General features: G+C 41.5%; 1 protein-coding gene across 1 annotated transcript in view; it reads left to right on the top strand.

Moving 5' to 3' along the window:
* The window catches only part of DNER (delta/notch-like EGF repeat containing), a 238,681-nt gene that overhangs the window by 90,238 nt on the left and 125,301 nt on the right, over window positions 1-23,142 (top strand). The window contains exon 5 of the mRNA XM_011951960.1: window positions 20,157-20,270. Coding sequence (XP_011807350.1) covers window positions 20,157-20,270 — 114 coding nt within the window. The remainder of the gene's footprint in view (window positions 1-20,156; window positions 20,271-23,142) is intronic.

Here is a 23,142-nt window from a genome sequence, read left to right as displayed (position 1 = left end):
TTTTGTTGATTTTTTTTCCTATTGTTTTTCTAGTTTCTATTTTATTTATTTCTGATCAGATCTTCATTATTTCCTTCCTTAAATTAACTTTGGGCTTAGTTTGTTCTTTGCCTAGCTTCTTTAGATGTAACATTGGGTTGTTTATTTGAGATCTTTCTTCTTTTTTGATGTAGTTATGTATTGTTACATCCTTTCCTCTTAGAACTGCTTTAACTGCATCCTATCAGTTTTGGTATGTTGTGTTTCCATTTTTGTTTGTTTCAAGATATTTTTACATTTTTCTTTTGATTTATTCTTCGACTTACTGGTTGTTCAAGAGCATGTTGCTTAATTTTCATGTATTTCTAAATTTTCTAAAATTCCTCCTGTTGTTAGTTTCTACTTTCATATCATTGTAATATGAAAATATTATTGATGTGATTTCAATCTTCTTAAATTTGGTAGACTTGTCTTGTGGCCTAACATATGATCTATTCTGGAGAATGCTCCATGTGGCTTGAGAAGAATGTATATGCTGCTGCTGTTGGGTGGAATGCTCTGTATATAGCTTCATTTGGCCTGAAGTACAGTCCTGCTCTGGTGTTTTCTTATTGATTTTCTGTCTGGATAGTCTTGTTTATTTTTGAAAATGGGGTATTGAAGTCCTCTGCTATTGTGTTGCAGTCTAACTCTTCCTTCAGATATATTAATATTTGCCTTATATATGTAGGGGCTCTGAAGTTGGGTACATGTATATTTATAATTATTATATCCTCTTATTGAATTGACCCCTTTGTCATTATATAATGACCATCTTTGCCTCTTTTTACAGTTTTTGACTTAAATTCTATTTTATTTTATTTAAGTATAGCTATCCCTGCTCTCTTTTGGTTTCCATTTGCATGGAATATCTTTTTACATTCCCTTACTTTGAATCTATGTATATCCTTAAAAGTGAAGTGAGTCTCTTGTAGGCAGCATATAATTAGGACTTAAAAAAATTCATGCATCCACTCTGTGTCTTCTGCCTGGAAAATGAATCCATGTACATTCAAAATAATTATTGATAAGTAAGGACTTACTACTCTCTTTTTGTTTATAGTTTCTCTTTTAGTTCTCATTTTGATTCTTAATATAATTGCTTGGAAGCAGGAGGTGATCTTTTAACTTATAAATTTTAATGAAGTCATATACATGTTTTCACAATATGAAATGGATTATAGATTTTGATCAGTAAAGTTTCCATTTTGAAAGGAAAATTTTAATGAAGTGTAATTGATATTTTTCTTGAAACTTTCTCACAATACTTTCAAAAAGAAAGGGATTGTCATCAGCATCAATTACTGCAAGAAAATCTAAGAGGAGGTTATTAAACTTAGTAACAAAGTTTTTCAAGCCACTGGTGGTGGCTTTCCATTACATTGACCTGACATAAGTTACATCAGAAGCTTTGAGTCTCTTTAAAAGACTATAAGGACAGGAGCAAGAAGAGTAACTAAGAGGTACCAAACACTCCGTAGGGCAATACTGTGACTAGAGCTGTCACATCCTCATAGTTTACATGTGGCCAGTAAGTTGTTAGACTGACCACCTACCTCAGCCTCCCACCAGGTGAAACTGGTTGGCAGTGATGAGCTGAACAGGAGGTAGGCATGATGTGAGAATGAGTGAGCAGCAAATACAGATTGCTCTAAAAATAAGTTTAGTGGAAAAATTAATATGAGGAACAGAATCAAAGAAAGGTCTCTGTGATGGTTTGTTTTATGTGTGAACTTGACTGGGCCGGAGGGTGCCCAGACATTTGGTCAAACATTATTCTGGGTGTGTCTATGAGGCTGTCTCTAGATAAGATTAACATTTGAATTGGTAGACTAAGTAAGTAATATTACCCTTCCTAATGTGGGCGGGCCTAGGTTGAGGACCTGAGTAAGAGGGAATTCCTCCTGCCTGACTGCCTTGAACTGGGACATTGGTCTTCTCTTGCCTTCCAACTTCAGTGGAAACATTGACCCTTCTTCGGTCTCAAGACTGCTAGCTTTCAGACAGCAACTTACACCATCTCTCCTGGTTCTTAGGTCTTTAGACTCAGACTAGAATTGCATCATTGGTTTTCCTTAGTCTCCAGCTTGCTGACTATAGATATGGGGAATTCTCAGCCTCCGTAATCATATGAACCAATGCCTTATAATGCCTTATAATAATGCCTTATAATAAATCTCTTTATATATCTCTCCTATTGGTTCTATTATAAAGTGACAAAAACCTTGACTGAGCTACATTCTAGTATTTTGTGAAAGATAGAATTTGTCAGTGATGAAATTATGTATGTAGCTGAATAGATTTCCAAGCAAAGTGTAGAAAGGCTGGATCCTCTTGAATACTCAAGTAAAATGTAAAAGGAGAAAGATGAATTGAAACGGAAATTGTTAAGCCAAAATGGATCAGCACTTGAAGATTTGGAAAATTCTGTCTGTCTATATTGCAAAAAATGGGAAAGTTGTTCTGAAGAAAATACTTAAGGTTGTGGCTGAGGAACCATTTGATAAAGAGATCATGGATATGATTCATGGTTAATCAGCAATCTCAGCAGAAGTCAGGAATTGAGATGGGATTTTACCATCAATGACACTGTCAGTTTGAACTAAAGGGGGCAGAGAAAGTAGGGGTGGAATGAAGGAAGGCTGTCAGACTTCTTGTAATCTATAGGATTGAAATATAGAGCTATTCAGCTGTGAACATGAGCTGTTCTTCAAGGAAAGGGAAAGATGGCCCCAAAGGAGAGTCAGAGATCAGCAGGGCTGTAACTCCCACCACAGAGACGGTATGATCCCACCTCTACTCCAGGTCTGGGGACAAGGCTTCCTCCTTGGTTTCTAAGGGTAGGATAGCCTCCCAGATTTCAATGGGCCTGAATGACTCTGCCCAGTGTCTCTGCGGCAGGGCTGCCCTGCAAAGCTGTGGAGTGACACTGCCACACCAGGGGCCTGAAGGGCACAGCATCAAACCAAAGAGGATTGCTCTTGAGCAGTTATGTTCTGATGGATTTTGCTTCGCTAGAGTTTTAGACTTGCTTGGGACTTGTCACCTGTTCTTTCCTTCCTAATTCTTCCTTTTGGAATGGGAATATCTATCCTACACCTGTCCCACCATTGTATTTGGAAACATGTAACTTGTCTGGTTTCACAGGTTCATGTATGGAGAGGAATTTTGCCTCAGGATAAATCACACTTTGAGTTTCATTCATATCCGATTTAGATGGTACACGGATGAGACTTAGGACAGATTTTAGGTGTTACGCTAGAATGAGTTAAGACGTTTGGGGCTGTTGGGAAGGAATGAATGTATTTTTTGTGTGAGAAGAACATGAATTTTGGAGGGTCAGAGGTGGAATGCTGTGGGCTGAATTTTGCCCCATTAAAATTGGGCTTTATTCTTCATGTGTTTCTCATGGAGTCCTAATATCATACTATTCGATTCAGAACAAGGTTCCTGGAGAGGTTCCTGTAACTTATTGCCTGAAGTTACATGATCCCTAAGTGCCAGAGTCAGGTACAAACCTGGTACTGTCTGCCCTGGAATCTAGACCCTTATCTGTTTTACTTGGCCACAGCTTCTGAGTCAGCAGTTTAAATCCTGTTGCCACTCTTACCCTTTTCTAGCTGGGCTCCTTGGGAGGATTGCACAACATCTCTGGGCCTGCTTCTTCATCTCTGCAAAGAGATGAGAACAACCCTCATCACAGCTGGTTATGAGTGTTGAAGGAATGCAAGTACCTAGTCAGTTGTCAATCCATCATACACCCAACACCTAGCCTAGAGCCTGACACATAGCAGGTGTGCAATAATGACTTGCTGAATGAATGAATGGATGAATAGAATGGGATACAATTCTATATGAGCCATACAGGTGTATGATGGGGGCTCAATTCTCTTATTTCTTCTTCCTCTTCTCTCTGTCCCTCAGCTTTTCCCTGTAGCATATGTGTAATTTGTAGCTGGCTTGAGGGCAGCAACAATTCTATTACTCTTGAGTTTTCAATGGAAAACTCAGTGTCAAGCCCTGTGCCTTGTACATAGTAAACACACAATGGCTGATTAAGTTGCAATTTAACGTCTTTAATCAGGGTTTATTAATATTTTATAAAAAAGTCTTCTAATTTCAAGAATATAATTCTTCCTCAAAGGAGCTATTTCCTTTTCTGAAAAGAATAGCTGTGATACACGTTTAGAACCACCACTGCCAAAATATTATTAGCATTATGTAAAGCATTTTCAACTTCAAAGCACTACATTGTTCCTACTAATTGGTGATTTCAGCCTGTTTTTGAAAACTTGTTATTTCCGAGGCAACGGGAATATTGTTGCCTGTGTTCGCTTCCCACATTTACTCTTTTGCACACTGACTAAGTGTTAGTGCCTTTGCATTGTCAGTTTGAAATGAGTCACCTGCTGGAAACAAATCCCGAGTAGAATTTTCTGAGTCCCCAAACCCAGCCTTTTTCACCTCAAGAAGTAAGTGAATTAGCAGATTGTGAAAGCAGGTTTTAAAAAGTAGGTTAGGCTAGGTGTGGTTCTAATTACGTCTCTAATCCCAGCACTTTGGGAAGCTGAGGCAGGAGGATAACTTGTGGCCGTGAGTTTGAGACCAGTCTGGGCAACATAGCGAAGTCCTGTCTCTATGAAAAATAAAAAACGCTTGGCTGGGCACAGTGGTACATGCCTGCAGTCATAGGTATTTCAGAGGCTACGGCAGGAGGTTAGCTTGAACCCAGGTGTTTGAGGCTGCAGTGAACTATGTTTGTGCTACTGCACTCCAACCCGGGTGACAGACTGAGACCCTCATCTCAAAAATCAATAAATAAGTAAAAAATGAGTTGTGCGTTTTAGACTGGCAGAAACCTCAGAACTCGCCTCTGTGTGAAGCACGGAAGCAATATTGACTCCATCAGGCTGTGGGACCTGACCAAGGTCACAAAGCTCATGGGGGAAACCGGAATGTAGGCCCCTTTACTTGGGGCCCATCTCAGGAGTCAAAGAGTGTGTTTCTCTGCAACATGTTAATGTCTGTGAATTTTCCGTTAGTTATGAATAGAGTGGAAGGTATGAACATTCCTTATGGTCTATGAATATATTGCTCCCTGTGTCATTCATCCCTTCTCAGGACCAGACATTGCACCCCTTGGGGCTCAGAAAGACAAAACTAAACTAGTGACATGGTACGTCAGGGCTTCAAGTTAGCCACTTCTACCTGCTGGTTGTGTGACCTTGTGTGATCCTCCTCACCTTTCTTAACTCCTGGTTTCCTCATCTTTAAAATAAGGAGTTGTAGTAAGGCTTATTCATTCAACAATTATTTACTGAATGTGCGCTATGTGCCAGGGATTTTTCCAGGTGCTGAGAATACAACTGAGAACCAAGCAAAGTCCCTGTGCTCGTAGAAGTCATATTTCAGTGAGGAAGATGACTAGACAATATGCCTATGCATTTGGTGTGCATATACAGTGTATGCATGTGTATGCTTGCATATATGTAGTGTGTGTGTGTGTCTGTGTGTGTAATCACGGCAAAAATGGGAAAAATGGGAAAGTTGTTCTGAAGAGAATACTTAAGGTTGGGGCTGAGGAACCATTTGATAAGATACCATGGGTGTGATTTATGGATTTAATCAGCCATCTCAGTAGAAGCCAGGAATTGAGATGGGATTTTACCATCAAAGACACTATCAGTTTGAACTACAGGGGAAGGAGACAGTAGAGGTGGAGTGAAGGAAGGCTGTCAGACATCAAGGAGTGACAGGTGCTGTGAAGAAAAAATAAAACAGGGTAAAGGGATGAAGAAAAATGGAAATAGGATTGCAGATAAGTTGACTAGGTAAAGCCTCCCAGAAAGGGAAATGTTTGTGAAGAGGCTGAATAAAATGAGCTTGTAAACAGTGTGACTATTAGGAGAATAGTATTGCAGGCAGAGGGAATAGTTATATGCTACGCGCATGTGCTATGATCTGTGTTTGCATTCCGCTAAAATTCCTATGTTGAAACCTAATCACCAAGGTGATGGTATTAGATGGTGGAGCCTTTGGGAGGTGATCGGGTCATGAGAGCTTCACCCGATGAGGGGACTAGTACCCTCATGAAAGAGGGCCCAGAGAGCTGTCTTCTTTTTCTGCCATGTGAGGGCACCTCGAAAGTGCCGTCTATGAGGAATGGGCTCTCACCAAACACTGAATCTGCCTGCACCTTGTAAATTTCCTAGTGTCAAGTATTTTGCTCTAGCAGCCTGAATGGACCAAGATAACGTGCAAAGGTCCTGATGTGGGATTATGCCCAGCGTGTTTGAAGAGCCAGAGCACAGTGCCCAAGAGAACCTGCGATGAGAACTGAGCAAGCTGAGAAGGAACCTGGATCTGGCCACAGAGGAAGGACAGGGAGCTCATTCTGAGAGTGACAGGAAACCACTGAGGGCATGAACTGGGCTGGGCCATTGGATTTTCCACTTAAAAGGATCACTGTGGAGTCTGGGGAAGAATAAACGTAGGGAGGACAAATTGGAAAACCAGTTAGGAGGTTATTTTTAAAATGTATGCATTTATCAGGCTAGAGATAAGAACAGCTTGACCACTGTGCTGCTGGAAGTAGTGAGACATTTTGGATTTGGGATATATTTGATATATTTGAAGGTACAGCTGATAACACTTCCTGGTGTGCTGAGGTATGAATGGAAGTGGAAGAGTTGTGGATGACTCCAAAGTTTGTTTGTTTTTTTAAATAACAGCTTTATTGAGATACAATCCACATACCGTTAAGTTTACAATTCAGTGCTCTTTAGTTTATTCGTGGAGTTGTGCAGTCATCACCATAATCAGCTTCAGAGCATTTTATCACCTCTGAAAGAAACCCTCTACCCTTTAGCTATCACTTTGTGACCCTATCATCCTCCCCACCCCCAGCCCTAGGCAACCACTTATCTACATTCTGTCTCCATAGATTTATTTATTCTGGACATTTTAGAGATAAGTCCAAGTATATGATATGTAGTTTTGTGGCTGGTGTCTTTAATTTAGCATGTTTTCAAGGTTCATGCAGGTTACACCATGTATAATTACATTCCTTTTTATTCCCAAATAATATTCCATTGTATGGATGTACCACATTTTGTTTATCCCTTTATCTGCTGACAGACACTTGGAGTATTTCCACCTTTTGGCTATTGTGAATAATGCTGCTAAGACACTAAGACACTTAGCCTGATGTACTCCCTCTTCAATTTTCCTCCAGGATCATGTGCTTCTAACCTTGTCTCCCTCTTTCTGCCATATTCCCTGTCCCTCTCTGCTTCTCTCCTGGCTTCTTGTTCTCAAGGATTCTCCGGCCTTCTCTATCTTTAAACCAGTCCTGCAAACAAGCAGTGATTTGGAAATTCCTTGATGCTCCTTCCATATGTCCACCTCCTCCACTTCCTCCTCCTCCTTTGTCGCTTCCTCTTCCTCTTCTCCTCCTCTTCCCTCTTCTCCTCCACTATAATCTCCCCTTCTTTCTCCTCCACTCTCTCTTCCCCATTACTGCCACATATTGGTCCATCTTCAACTCATAATTTTCTACCCACTCCCTCATGCTGCTTTTCTCTCTTCTCCAAGGTCATTGGTGGTGCCCTTCTCACTGATTTCCAGGGCTCCTTCCTAATCCTTATCCTGCCGAAGTTGATCGTTTTTCAGAAGCCTTCTCCCCTGGCTTCCATTGTACTGCACTGTGCCTGCTCTCCTGAGACCTCTGCCACCCTCTCCTTCCTCCCCCCTCTTCAGCTGATCTCCTCTGTCTTGAGGAGAGGATGGATGGCTACCTCGAGGTGGATGGCTCCCAGACTCCCCTTCTAGCCAGCCTCTCACCTCAGCTCTTTGCCTGGACCAGGCAGCAATGTGTTTGCTGACTCCTCCTCCTCCTCTCCCTCCTCTTCCTCCCCTTCCTCCTCACCACCTCCCTTCTGTCTGTCTGCCCCACCTCACCACCCTCCTGGTCGTGGTGCCAGCCTCTCTCTACCTCCTTTTCATCCCACACTTGATTCCATCCTGGCTTTCTCGTGCATCCCTAGTTTCTATCAGTGGTGCCATCATCTCCCTCCTCACTTGGGCTGGAAGCTTGGCCATTATGCTCGCCACCCTCATCTCAGTTATCTTTGGAATGCCACCAAGTTTCCTTTATTTATGATGACTCTCCATCTGCCCTGGCTCTTCCTCTTCCATCACCAATGCTCTGATTCAAGCTGTTGGCATCTGCCGCCCGGGTGATTGTAACCTCCCCGCAGGCCATGCTGCCTTACTCACAGCTGCCGAAGTGATACTTACGGAGCCAGGGCCTGGCTGACTGCAAAGCCTAACTGGGCCAGGAGGCCAGATTGCCCGAGTGCAGCGCCTGCTCCCACTACTCATTTATTGTGTGACCTGAGGGATGTTACTTAATCTTCCTGGGCCTCAGCTGTCTCTCTGTAAATTGGGCATGGGTGATGGTATTCAATGTGCCACAATCCATTGATTGTGGAGATTAAATAAGATGATACAGGTAGTATGCTTGGAAAGTGACCTGGTGCATAGTAAGCCCTCGTCAAATGTCAGCTGTTGCTATTGTTGTTGTGATTGTGAAGCCCTGCACAGAGCCCAATCACCACTTTCTTGGCCAGAGATTTGGCTTCAGCTCTTTCTGCATCCCCTGCTCTGGGGAGCCAGGTTGGAGCAAAGGGCATAGGAAAGCCAGGCCTGAGTGGGCCACTTCCTGCCCACTGTGTCTGGCCTCAGGGTTGGCCCTGGTTGGCCCTCACAGTCTTTTCCAATGAGCTTCATCAAAAGGGAAGAAAGAACATATATGAGGAAAGAAAGGGAGGTGGGGTTGGAGTCTGCAGTCCTGGGTTGAATTCCTGGCTGAGCCACTCACCAACTCTACTTAGCTCCTCTGAGCCCAAGTTCTCTTATCTATGAAATGGAATGGTGATCTTGACCTTGTAAAAGAAAACACACAAGAACACACAAATGCACACACAACACACATGTGCACTCATACACACGCATATGCAACACATGCACACATATGCACACAACACATGTACGCAAACACAAAACACATGTACACACATATATAAATATAATATACACACAGTGCACACATCCACACAGACATGCATACACAAACATCTATCCCCACATACACATCCACACACACTGGCACAGAATCAGTGAGCCATCAAGGGCACTTCTTTGTGGCCTCTAAACACTAGTAAGAGGAGGAAAGTTGAGAAGGATTGGAGCTTTCATTCTTCTGATTTCTTCTGCAAGGGCATTGCCCACTCCCCATTCCAGACATCCCTCTTAGAGTTCCCTCATTTCGTCCAGACAAGAACACCTGCTCCCAGGGAGAAGGGAGGAGAGACGTTAAGTCCCCCGAAATGGCAGTGAGTGGAACCAGGAAGAGATCAATATACAATACATGTTTACCAGGCCGGTACTCTGTGCAGAAACCTTTGAAAATGCCATGTCAGTGACCCACAACTCTTTGGTGAATTGGGGGCCCTAGCCCTGCCTTGTTTTCCCAGCACATCAGTGAGGCCAGCCTGGGCACTGCCATGCACATGTGCCTGCCCTGGGACCATTCTCCTGCTCATTTACTCAGTATGCTGTTTCATGGGAATATGTCTTATCTCCTCATCTGGAGCCTAAGCTCCCTGAAGGTAGGAACTGTTCCTGAACTTCTTTTAGATTCCCCAAATGTGAATTTTCACTCACAAAAAATTCTTTCTGAAAAGTGAATGAATACCTTCTCTAGAGTTTGATTTACTACAAAAACTTAGAACTCAACTAATAAATGTAGTTGTATATATTTATATGTAGTTTAAGTCAGTCCCCTGACTTGTCTGTCTCATGGCACAACATCTTAATTCATCTAATATTTTCTTTCTTTTGATTTCAACTTCTCAGGAGGAATCATCAGGGCATACTTAATGAAATATCTTCCCCTTTGAGTTATTGAATTCAAAGTATTGAATTATCTTCACCTTTGGAATCACCAGATTAAAAGATATAGCTGGCCTGTATCAATATTGCACTTTATTATTTGAGAGCTACAGAAATTGAATAAAAGGAATTATATTAGAGAGAGTGATGCATGGAGCTTATACAGTTATTAGTTTACTATATAATGAGTATTTATAGTGTCCCTGGCTCTGTGCTAGAGGCTGGCACAGAAGTAATCCATATCTGCCCTTAAAGAATAGGGAAGTAGATGTGTAAAGAATGAAATGACAGTTGCAATAATTGAGCCCAAGAACTCCCACTCATAAAAAGAAGAAAACCATGTCAACAGTGCAATCACTAAAGGCTTTTTGATGTCATATAATATTTGACTTTCACCCATTGGCCTCTGATTTTTATCCTCTGTAATTTGTGTTGTATGTGTAATTCACAAATGAATAATATTAATATTTGATGTTAAAAGACTGCTTCCTCCTAATTTTCCAGATGGTGGTTTTCAAACTTTAGCATGTACCTTGTATTAGTATCACCTGTAGGACTTCTTAAACCTCAGTTGCCAGGCCCCAGCCCCAAAGTTTCTGCTTCAGAAATCTGGGACAATGATGGTCAATTTGCATTTGTAACGAGTTCCCAGGCAGTGCTGATGCTGCTGATCTGGGAGACACATTTTGAGAACCACTGTTCTAAATTGCCTGTATAAAAACTGAGAGATCCCAAAATATTGGCATGTTGCTTTGTCATTTTAAAATCCATAAATTCTTCATTCACTCAAAAAATATTGAGCCACGTGGGATGTGCCAAGCACAGTGCAGCCTCTTGTGGATTAAAGGGTACATTCCATAGAATGGTACCTGCTTGAAGTCATTATAGTCATTATCTTTATTTCCTCCATGAGGGAAATGAAGGTCAAAGTCAACCCCTTGATGAGCTCCCTCAGCTGATTGTTGTATCTCAGACCTTCCACTCCCCAAGCCACTGTCCTTCCCACTGTGCCTCTTGTCTATTTACTTGTTAGCTGTGGTTACTTTTTTCCCCAACATTGAGATTAATTTTTCTAATTCTGCTGAATGTCAGCTTTCTGTCAAGCTTTTTTTTTTTTTTTTTGCATATTCCAATTTTAATTATATTTTACTTATTGTCTTTCATAGATGGGCTTCACATATCTCCCTTTATTTGCCTTTGGTTTTTAAATCCTGTTTGTTTGTCCAGATGTGTTTGTCTTTCTCCTGCCAGCGAATCTTACTAGTTTTTTTCTGTGCAACAATTTCTGCCTTCCGACTTTAAAATAGGATGCCTCTGAGACTGAACATCTTGATGGTGCACTATTTATTTCCACTGTTTATTTCTTGCCTCCGTGTACTAATATTAGGCACTACATCTCAGCAGCCACGGCTGAGGCCCTGATACTGGCTGCTCAGATCCCCCCAGGGTGAGAGCTGAGACTGATGGGTTCTCTTGGTAGCATCAGCATTCAGTCCAAATCCAGCAGCCTCACCTCACTGCACAGGCCAGACTATTAAAAGACCAGGGGCGTTAAAAATAGCTCTCACTGCAATTCCCACCATGGGAGCCTTCAGAACAGCCCTCCAAAGAAACAATTAGACTCTGCCTCAGAGAGCCAAAGCAACACAGAAAAATATTTTTTTATTTCAATAGAGAAATCATGAAGTAAACATCATACACAAAAGCAACTGTGCAAGGAAGGAGAATGTTTAAAAAAATACTCACAACTGATTGATCACCCTTGTTCTTCGTAATCTGACTCATTTAGCTAACGTCTCTTACCCCTCATGTAATTTGCCACTGACCTCTGGAAGGTTTTCTTCATTTGAAGGGTACAGGTGGAGTAGATAATAACATATGGGTTGGTGGGGGGGATTTTTTGTTATGTTGGGAATCAAAAGGTACCATTCAGATGGTATGCTGTTCTGAGATTCACAGGGAAACTCAGCCATTCTTCTCTCTCTAGATATGAATACATTTTAAATTATATTTTATACTTAAATGTAGAATAGTATAAAATCAAACACTCTAAGCCTATATTAGACCAAATGTAATCTGTGAATGCCCACTAATGGATGCATTTCCTTCACGTGTCTTGTCACTTTCTGCCTTTTGCCTTTTTAAGAATTTACTCCCTGCCAGGCTTTGCTTCCTATGTCAGGGACTTATTTCACCTAACATCACTGCTCACGGTCAGACCCTTTAAAAGCACGAAGCCTGAGTTGAGAGCTTTCCCAGCTGTGACATTTGTCCTCAAAGGGCCTCCTTACCATATACCCTGAGTCACAATTTGTCTTCTATCTTTGTTATACTTTGGTGTTCTTCAAAGAAACTATAAAATCTCTGCAATTCCCTAAAAGGAGAGGTCAGTATTTTCAATAGTCATCTGTTTTTGAATGAATTATTTTACTTATTCATAAAATATCCCAATTATAAATTCCTTAGGTTCTTAGGGTTTTGAGTCCATGTATTTTACAATGGCCTTGAATTTGCTAGGGATTCTAAATATTCCTAAGAATGCTGATTTTTTAAAAATGTTCTGAAGGTGCTATTTCTCTGCTTTGTAAAGGAGTGGTTTCTGTTTAAGGGAAGATAAGAGGCTCTGAAACCAAAACAAAGGTTAATAGTCTGAAGGACTAAGGTTCCATTGACCCAAACCAGGACTTCTCAACCTTGGTGTTCAGGACATTTTGCCCTGGAGAATTCTTTGTGGTAGGAGACTGTCTCGTGTATTGGAGAATGTTCAGCAGCATCCCTGGCTTTCCCTACTAGATGCCAGTCACCCCTCCAGGCGTATGACCATAAATAAAGTCTCCTGACATTACCAATGACACCTGGGGAAAGAATCGCCCCAGTCAAGAACCACTGACCTAAGGAATTACATCTGGATACGGGCTCCTGAACAACAACAAAATGAAGAGTTCTGCTTCAGCCTTATTGATTTGCCATGTTGCAGAGACCTGTTGGAGGTGCTGGATGCTAGCTGGAGAAGCAAGATTGATGTTCAGAAGAAGGCAGCATGATGCTCTACTGATCTCAGTCTGCCTAGAAAGGGAGGGGGCCCTTTAGCAGGACAGTTGCTCGTTGCCGTGTTTCCCAAGTTAGATGTACAGACCATGATGGCACCAAGGCAGATATTTGAGATAACAATGTTTTTACTTTAATAGCTCTGCATTTATTTTAATGTGCATTAGGAAAACGAGCAGCTAGCACATTCTACCCAGGCCGTTCTTGATATTATTGCTTAGGGAGAGGCTAAACCTAAGTTGAAAGATATAGTTGATTTTGGGACAAAAACTTTAAGCAAGTGGATTCACTCCTTCAACAAATAATTGTATCAGGAAATGTTTAAGTTTGGAGGGTCTGGAGGTGAACAAGGCAGAGAAAGTCCTGATTCTCAGGGAGTTTATGTTCTTAGAAGGAAACCAATTAAGAAAATCATTGTAGGTAATGATAAGTATACTGTGATGAGCACACAGGAGCCCTGGGGGTACAACAGGGGCCTCCAGGGATACAGCCCTGCTCGTATGGGCCACCTTCTGGGTGAGGGGGGTAACAAGTATGTGTGTGTGTTTCAAGTAGAAATAAGAGCGAAGTCTTAGAATAAACAAGGACAAAAAGCCTGAGGTCTGAGCAAGTGACTTCTGAGCTTAGAGTTAACTAATGAAAGAGGGTGGGCACAGAAGGCTGCAGAGTCAGAGGAAACAGTCCTGCAGTGTGACCCCAGGGTCCGGGGGTGAGGTTTCTGGTGTCCCAGAATGCCCTTTGGGCACAGAGAAGACTATTTGAAATGATCTTTTGTATGTGTTCCCTTGTGAGAAGTAAACTTAAACACTGTAATGATTCTCAAGTTCTGTTCAACATCCCAATGGGTTCTGACTTAATCTTATCTTTCAACTTAAATTCATCAATCAAAAACCAATTACTCAGCTAAACATTTTAATTAGAATCGTAAGTGTGATAGATTCTCTCACACACCACATTTTTCTCAATCATCACACATTCTTTGAATACCAATAGGCACAGATTAGCTTAAACTAGACACGAAGTAGCAGAACCATGGGCTTGATCCACGTCCTCATCTCATCATCTCCATACTTGGCTCTATCTCTTCTTGCAGTTGGAAGACTCATACCACTAATGGAAGAGCTTCATTATCCTAAGCTAACTGTGGTTCTTGACCCAAATGAATTGCAGCTGGCGCTCAGAGGACTCAGGTTGTTTCTGGGAGGGAGGTTTTTGGCTGTCTCAGGAGTCCTGGGCATCCAGGGTGATTCTTCTCATGTCAGTGAGATGAGCACACATAGGCCACCTCTCCCTATTATTGTCATCCAACAGGAAACTCCAAGCTCATACTCATCAATGGGCTTGATTTCAAAACCCACAGCCCCTGAGTCCCAGAGACATCATTATTTAATTGTTCTGATTTTATTGGTCACTCCCACTAAGGTTGTAGCTATTTTCCTTCCCTCCTTAGTTGGATTTTGCACGTTTCTTAGTAGCTTTATTAAGATATGTTCATGTCTCCCTACCTAGTTCTAGAGACGACTTTAACACTTTGATGCTCTTCTCTTAGGTCTTCCACTCTGTTGTGCAATTTATTTCTAAACCCTCCAATCTTTATTTCCTGATTTTACAGATAAAATTCCACTACACCTCCCCTAGTCCTCTCCTTTCCACCCCCAAAAGTTTATTGCTAACTTTCTTCAGTAATTTCTCCATCGCAGAACAATTTTAAATCTGTGCCCCACTTCTCTTTGCAGGGCAGGACTATAACTGCTTCCATTGAATCTTGCGTCCATCTCATGATTCTTTCTGGTCCTGAGGCCACAGCATGAAAAGAGTACTAAAGCCTGTGAGCAGGAGCTTGGTGAGATTCGGAATAGAGTGAAGCCTAGGTGGCTGCAGCACGGTGGTCGGTGGCAGGAGTGGGCCAAGATGAGGGGGCAGGGGCCACACCATGCAGTATCTTTTAGTCCCTGGGTAAAGTGTTTGGGTTTTATTCCAAACCTTTTGGGAAGCCACTGGAAGGTTTTAAGTAAGGAGTAATAGGATATGAATTATATCTTAAAAAGATCTCTCTGGCTATTCCTATGTGAAGAATGGATTGAAAGAAAGCAAGTGTGGCAGCAGTGAAGACAGGGGCTGGGCAACCATTGCTGGAGTCCTGGTGAGAAGTGGTGAGGTTTAAATGGGACTAGACAATGTGAAAGGTATTATGTGGTTGTGACAGTAACTTGGCAGGTGGTTCATGAATGCTTGTGGTCTGGCCACGGGGGCTTAGAGGGAGTACCACTAGCTAGAGGAAAGAAAGACAATTGCTGATACTTGCCTCCATAGTTAGGTATAGACTTTTGTCATTTGGAAATCAAAACGAAGGAGTTTATCATTGTCGTGCATTTTTAGTCAAGTGTCAATGACATTCACACCTTTTCTGCACTCTTTTGTGCCTTTACATGGGTTTTTCTCCATGTCTTGCCCACCTTCCTCTTGGGAGCTCTGGCATAGGTTTCCAGGGCTGAAATGCCTGTTGGGTGTGCATGCTAGAGCAAATTCTTCCATAACACACACAGAATGGCCACTGTGTATTACCTTTCATGTCTGCAGCATCAATACCATCGATCTTGCTTGCATATCTTCTACAAGGTCCTCTGGGTGGCTCTCATTGCTTTAGTGGCATAAGGAAATATTATTCACAGTTGGCACGGTTACTTTAGTCCCCAGAGAACAGACTGACTTTTAGCAGGATGGAAGAAAGAAAACCTAGGCAAAACGTTAATGGTATTTTTTATTTAGATTTCTACCAATCACTCATTTAGTTTTGACTCCTTGATTATGAGATCAAATAAAAAACCAAAGGACACAGGAAGGGTGATTTGTGTAGCTCTTAGGTATCCAGTTCAGAGTATTACATGTATATTAATACCAGTGATTTGTCCAACACCTTCAGTGAAGCCTCTGCTCTCTGAGGATCTAAGGAGTGACTGGCTGGTATTTGAGAGATAAGCTTCTGGCTCCTTGTCCTCTGCCTCTCCTCTCCCAGAACTGTCTTCACTTGGCTAGTAATGCAACTGGAATGGGAGTAATACAGTTGATGATGGTACTCTTGGGACTGCCAACTAGTAACTCCCTGGAGGCCAAGAATAATACCTGGTCCTCTTGGTGAGTCTCGTGTGGACGATTGTTAGGTCTTGAGCTCCTGCCATCATAGTCCGTACATCTACTTGGGGAAACACTGCACTGAGCAACTGTCCTGCCAAAGGGCCCCTCCCTTTCCAGGCAGACTGGGGTGGGTAGAGCATCATGCTACCCTCTTCAGCTTTGCAGATCCATAGCTGGTTGTTGCCAGTAGCACTGGCCACCTGCAGGTGAGGATGCTCAGTGGTCCTGTAATCCCGTGATCTCAGCCCTGCCTCCCTGCTTCCTCCTACTCCCCAACCCATGCTCCTCCATTAGTGTTACTCATCTTCAGTAATACTGAACCCATAGACATGTCAATATGCTCATACTTTACGGGTTTAGAGCATTGCACATAATCTTTTTCTCCATAGTTCCATGTTTCCTGTGTTTTCAAAATCTTTAATATAAAGACTTTAAAGCTCAGGGAAGAAAAGCAATGACAAAATATTAACTATGGACCACTGTTTCTCATTGGAGGGAACTGTTGGCATTTTGAATGTGACAACTCTGTTATTAATATATTAGACCCTCTCAAGTCCTGCAAGACCTCAGTATATTAACCCACAAAATGCCAGTGAGGTCCCGAAGCTCTTATGACAATTAAAAATGTAAATTAGCCTCTTTGATTGAAATCTCACCAAACTTGCATACAGTATTGGGGCACTTAACAGCATTTAAGATTCACCTCACTTATAATTTATTAGATCTATAAAAATTAAGTGCATGGGAAGATTTGTGCATTATCAGACAGTTGTGGTTCTTAAGAAAATTGTTGATATTATTAAATATATATAAATATGTTTTAAAGTATTTAATTAAATTTGTAAATGGAATGAAATATTAATTAAAGGCACCATTAAAAGTGATCTTTAAAAAACTCTCCTTTTTCTAGAAATGCGTACTGAAATATTTACAGAGGAAATGAAATTTGATTTTAAATACCCTCATGGGGAACCTAGGAAAATATGAGGAGACTAGATGAAATTAAACAGACAAAATGCTAATAATGGTTGGACCTGGGTGATGGATATGTGAGGTTTATAACCTCGTCTCTCTATGTTTAAGTATGTTTTAAATCCTTAGATAAAAAGTAAAAAGGAAGTGATTGTTAAAATTTTATTGAAAGAACTTTGAAGTTCAGAGTCCTGCACTCCTCTATTTTTTCTGTCTTGTGGGGATGTGCATCTCTCACATCTGAGACCAAACTGGCTGCTGGCTGTGCGTCGTGGTTTTGTGTGAGCCTGTGGTCACAATTCTGACGTCTTTCCAAGGACAGAATTCATGATGCCATCTACATCCTTTAGGCCATCCTGCCTCTAAGAAGCTACCACTTGTAATCAGTTATCTTTTTCATAAATGTACTCTACTTTTCTAGCCATCTTGTAGAATCTTTGAAGCCAGGGATTTGAAAAAGTAATTCTTGGCATCTCCAGCCTAAGCATAACCAACCACACATAGGCTATAAGTTATAGATGAATATTTATATTTGTGGATTTTATTATTTTACTTTTTTTTTTTTTTTTTTGAGATGAAGTCTCTCTCCGTTGCCCTGGCTGGAGTGCAGTGGCACAGTCTCGGCTCACTGTAACCTCTGCCTCCTGGGTTCAAACGACTCTCGTGCCTCAGCATCCCCCACAGCTGGGATTTCATGCATGTACCACCATACCTGGCTAGTTTTTGTATTTTTGGTAGAGACAGGGTTTTGCCATGCTGGCCAGGCTGGTCTTGAACTCCTGGCCTCAAGTAATCTGCCTGTTTCAAACTCCCTAAGTGCTGGAATTACAGGCATGAGCTACCACACCTGAGCTGAATATTGATCATTTTTGTATCAAGCTCTGTGTCTCTTTCTGTGTATTTTCTTAGCCATTATTTTCTGTTATTTTTACCTTCATACTAAATACCTGTTTGTTGACGATGGTGATGCATAGTGCCTTAAGCGTAACCTTAGGCATACCATGTGAAAGGGCTTGGACGCAGGGCCCTGACTCCCTGTATGACTGTGTGCAAATTACTTAACCTTCGTAATCCTCGATTTCCTCATTTGTTAAATGGGGTGATTCTCCACTGAATACTATGCAGCCATAAAAAGAGATGCGATCATGTCCTTTGTAGGGAGATGGACGGAGCTGGAAACCATTATCCTCAACTGACACAGGAACAGAAAACCAAACACCACATGTTCTCACTTTTAAGTGGGAGCTGAATGATGAGAACACATGGACACATGGAGGAGAACAACACATACTGGGGCCTGTTGGGAGTGGGGGTTTGAGGAAGGAGAGCATCAGGAAGAACAGCTAAGGAAGGCTGGGCTTAATTCCTAGGCCATGGGTTGATCTGTGCAGCAAACCACCATGGCACACGTTTGCCTATGTAACAAACCTGCGCATCCTGCACATGTACCCTGGAACTTAAAATAAAAGTTGAAGTAAAAAAAACCAAGATGATTGTAATAACACTAACCTCATAAGGTTACATGAGTATGGATGAGTTATGTATTAATTTGTGGATACATTATTAATATTAATTATGTATGAATAAAAATAAGTGATCTTTTGTAAGTTTTGGCTATTATTTTTAGCCACAAAGTTATTGGCAGCATTCCTCTTAGAAACAATTCACTCTCCATTATTTTGAATTTACAGCTTTTATTTAATCTGTTCTGGAATTTTGAAATAGCCTTTTTTCCTGGTGTTTGGATTTTTAGTTCATGCGCTTGTCTTACTCCTCTTCTCATACCGTGAACTAGCTAGAGTCTCCCACACTGCTTGAGTGCCTGTGAGTAGGATTGCAAATGAATGCCTCCCCATTCCCAGTCTGTAATTTACAATCTATTTGGCAGGTAATTGAAGGTCAGGTGAATCATCTGTTTTCTAATATCACTGGATCTTTTTTTTTGTAAATCTCAGATTCAAGTGCTAATGGCAGTCTTTCAAAACTAATAATTCAGAAAGACAAGTTTTTATGTAGTTGAAACTATCCTAGAGATAAATAAAGTGTTACAGTAAGATCAGAATTGTGTGGAAAATATCTATGACTAAAAAGTTTTGATAGGAGTTATGTTTACAGTACTGATGGTCCTGTCACTCAAATAACATAACCAAGGGCACATTTTTTTTCTTTTTCTGTTTAATATCTTAAATTTTCCAAGCTTTCTTTACCGTGTTCCACTTTATGATGAGAAATTTATTAGCATTTTAGTTTTTAAACTTTTCTCTCCAGGGGCTTTGTTTTTAAAATTGATAAACAAAATTCTGGAATGTATTTAAAGCTTTTTGACTGCACAGGTGTTCCAATAGATTTACGTCCTTATTTCCTCACCACATGCGTGTAGTTATTTTACAATCCAGCAAAATTACCATGAGAGCCTTGTTTCACAGAGAATTTAGTTGGATTTGTGAATTAAATAAGTATTAATAAAATATATTAATGTGCTTAGTGTTCTGTGTGCCTCAATCTCTTTATCTTGAAAGTGAGGGAGAGGGTACAGACTTAACACAGGTGGGTTATTCTAGCTCCAAAATATTATACATTAAAACTGCTAATACCTAGACATTTTCCTAATGCTTTTTATGTAGGCATTGTGATGGCCTAGGGAATGTGGCATTATCTCAGTTAGATCAAGCTGAACACCGTAAATTCCTGTGTCAGAAGGAAGCTATCAATGTGACATTCAGTCTCAGCTTCTGAGGGTTCTGACTGGTATTTCAAGATGAAACACAGACCTAATGCTGAAGAAATGTGGTCTTCTTGCAATAAAGATTTTTGCAGAGTAAATGATTTTTGAACGATGATTCTAAACTGCTATGATTATTTCTAACCTACCATAGTTTGTAAAAATAAAGGAGATCTAGGAGCAGCTTAGCTGAAGGCTGCTGCTGCCTTCACTGGGCAGGTACCAGTTGAATCCATCAGTTCCTAGAGTGGCTCATGGTAGGTCTGGAATAGCTTATTTTATAAAATGTACATTTTGTTTTATTCAGGTTATACCGGAGAGCTTTGCCAGTCCAAGATTGATTACTGCATCTTAGACCCATGCAGAAATGGAGCAACATGCATTTCCAGTCTCAATGGATTCACCTGCCAGTGTCCAGAAGGTAATTACTATTTATTACTCCAGAAAGAACTTTTGTTTTTCTTTTTAAATTATAAGCTAATTTGATCAGACTTATACTTTGTTTCTGCAAAACTCTATGCAAGAGAACTTCCTGTTTTGTTTGATTTATAAAACATAGAAGATAGTCCCCGTTTTTAGCTCTATGCTAGCATAGCTTGAAAATTATTTGAATATTAGACATAATCTAGAACTTTCTGTGATTTTATTTATACATTGAAAATGAATAGCTATAATAAAATAAAATCTCTTTCTCATGGTGACAATTTACTTAAGAGTTCTATTTTGTTTCGTTTCTGATATGAGTTTACATTTAAAAATTCAACATAAAGTTCATCTACTTCTGTTTTTAATCAACTTCATAATGTCTTAGAAAATTCAACTCACCTGAAAAACCACATCGTTAGCGCTACTTTTATTTTAAAAAGCAGCTTTACTGCTGGCATAGTTGTACCTGAAGAAGCAGGCAGATAATCACAGCCCTCAAGCTGGTGTTTATGAGATTATTTTGTAATTTGAGGAAGGCTTGTTCCCATTTCTGCTTTCAGGGATGTTATGGAAGGGATTATTTTAAATGGTTAATTTTGTAAGAATAACATGACATTAGATTGTTTTTTAGAACCAACATGTAAGCTTCTGATCCACAGAGGTAACACTGAAAGCTACATAGAGTCACATCTGCAGAGATTAGGTGCAGAGCCTGAGTGCCTAAGGATGCATCTCTGTGTTCACAATTACCTTAGACTACCTAAGGCTGAGAGACAGGAGGTGGGCGGTGGTACAGGAGGGTGTTGGTAAGAGGCCACTGGCTTCCCAGATAACCTAACAGCTTGGGCTCTCCAGGAGCTGCCCCTGTGATGGGCAGTACCTCATAATCGAGTGTTTCGGAGAAGTGAATATCAACTAAAGAAGGGCAGGCAGGTCCTTGTCTTCCTGCTCTCTTGGGCAGGGCAGGGGCCAGGGTCGGGGCCAGGGTGAGATGCCTGTGGCCTGCCCGGCCATCCCACTCTCGCACTGTGTGCTGGCGATGAGTTAAATGTGTTTGGCGAGCCCTGCTCTTCACCCTCTCCTTATTTTGCAGTGCAGGCTCAGCTCCCTTAAACAAATGTGGAACCTTGGAAACATTGCTGAAGGCTGATGACTGAGCAAGCAGCACCAGTCTTCGCTCACATAGAGCACTTTGCAGTTCTTAAAGCTCTGTCACACCCTCTATTAGTCAGTTGTCACTTAACTCTGACCGAAGGCCTTGCCGTTTAGTGTTTAGTCAAGGGCAGCCTTCAGGGTCGTTCTGGGACCGAATGGAATTTTTGTGCAAGTGCTTTAAGAACTCCAACATGCTTTCTTATTATTGCTGGGATTGTTACCTGAAAGTTACAATCAGGCCTCTGGAAGTTCGGATGAGGGTAATTGGCACAAAATCACACTGGTAATAAACTATGGCCTTTGAACTAAAAGCTAGGAATTTTGCTTGCACTCATACTACAATTTCCTAGTTGTTAATGTTTTGCTGAGCACTTCATGTATACCAGGCACCGTGCTAGGAGCTAGGATATCATGCTAAGGAAGGCTGAGATGGCCCCTCCAATAGTGCACACACAGATAAGTATGTTGTCACATGCAGGAATAGGTGCCTTGAAGATGCACAGAAAGGATGTGCCTGGGCTTGGAGAGCTGGGAGAGACTCCCATGTACAAAGACCCTAAGAGAGGAGAGGGAGGAGATGGCGCAGCTGAGGGCATGACTAAGCTAAGAGGATGAGAAGAATCATGGTGATAGCAGGTGGAAGCAGGCAGGGCAAGGCTTGCAGGGCTGGGTGAGCCCCGCGAGGCCTTTCATCTTCATCCTAGAGGGGAGGGAGTCGGAGAGGGAGGTTTGAAGGCCAGCTCCACTATTTACTTACCAGCTTTTTCCCATGGGCATGTGGTTTTATACCTCCCTGCATCTTGGTGATTTTAATCTGTAAAATGGGGTGATGATTGTGTCTATGCTCTGGGATCAGTGGAAGGATTAAATGAGGTGAGACAGATAAAGTGCCTAGCACAGTGCCTGGCTAAGTGCTGAATACGCAGTAGCTATTTCATCACTATTGTTTTCCTAATAATGATTCCTATTAAACCATTGATAAGCACGGGAATTTGAACTTCTCATTCTGGAACAATGTTGAGCATAAATTAGAGAGAGACAAGAGTGGGGATAAGGAGAAAAGTTTGGGGACAGTTGTAGAAGACCAAGAAATAGATGTAGGCTGCTAGGAATGGAAGGGCGGAATTTGAAAAAGAGAGGCAGATGGATTTGGAAGAACTTTGGAAAGAAAATGGAGGAGGCCTGAGAAGGAGCAAGGTGGTGGAAGGTGAGGGGGGTGAGGCAGCGAATCTGGGACTTTGCAGTGGGTTGTGCCGCTCATGGAGAAACAGAAAAATGGAGAAGTGTTCTCTGTTGGAACCCTTGTGAGAGACCCTTGTGAGAGTCACGTGGAGATGTCAGCTAGGCTGTGGCTCTGTGCATCCGGAAGAAGCCCGCGTTCATCTAAACACAGAGACAGAGCCTGTAGGTAGTAATTTAAACCCTGGATGCTGATGTAGGAACCCTTCTCCTTTATGCAGTGGCACACCAGCCCCTCCACGCTGCCTAGATAAAGCCTAGAGAAAATGCGAGGCTCTGGAATTGACAAGATGAAGATGAGTTTTCCATTACAAAGACTTTTATTCAAAGGTTTATCTTCATTGAAGACTGAGCAGGGAAAAGCAGGCTTTCATTAGAGTTTAGAAGAATTTGCTGGAATGTGTGGCAGCCTCTTAGCAGGAGCTCATACCTGGTGACTGGCGTTTTTTAAGCAACCTCTCTCACTGGCCTAT

This window comes from Colobus angolensis, unplaced genomic scaffold (genome assembly GCF_000951035.1).
Source record: "Colobus angolensis palliatus isolate OR3802 unplaced genomic scaffold, Cang.pa_1.0 Scaffold33, whole genome shotgun sequence".
Lineage (NCBI taxonomy): Eukaryota > Metazoa > Chordata > Mammalia > Primates > Cercopithecidae > Colobus > Colobus angolensis.
Note: the sequence above shows the minus strand (reverse complement) of the source record. Positions and strands in the feature narration are given on the sequence as shown.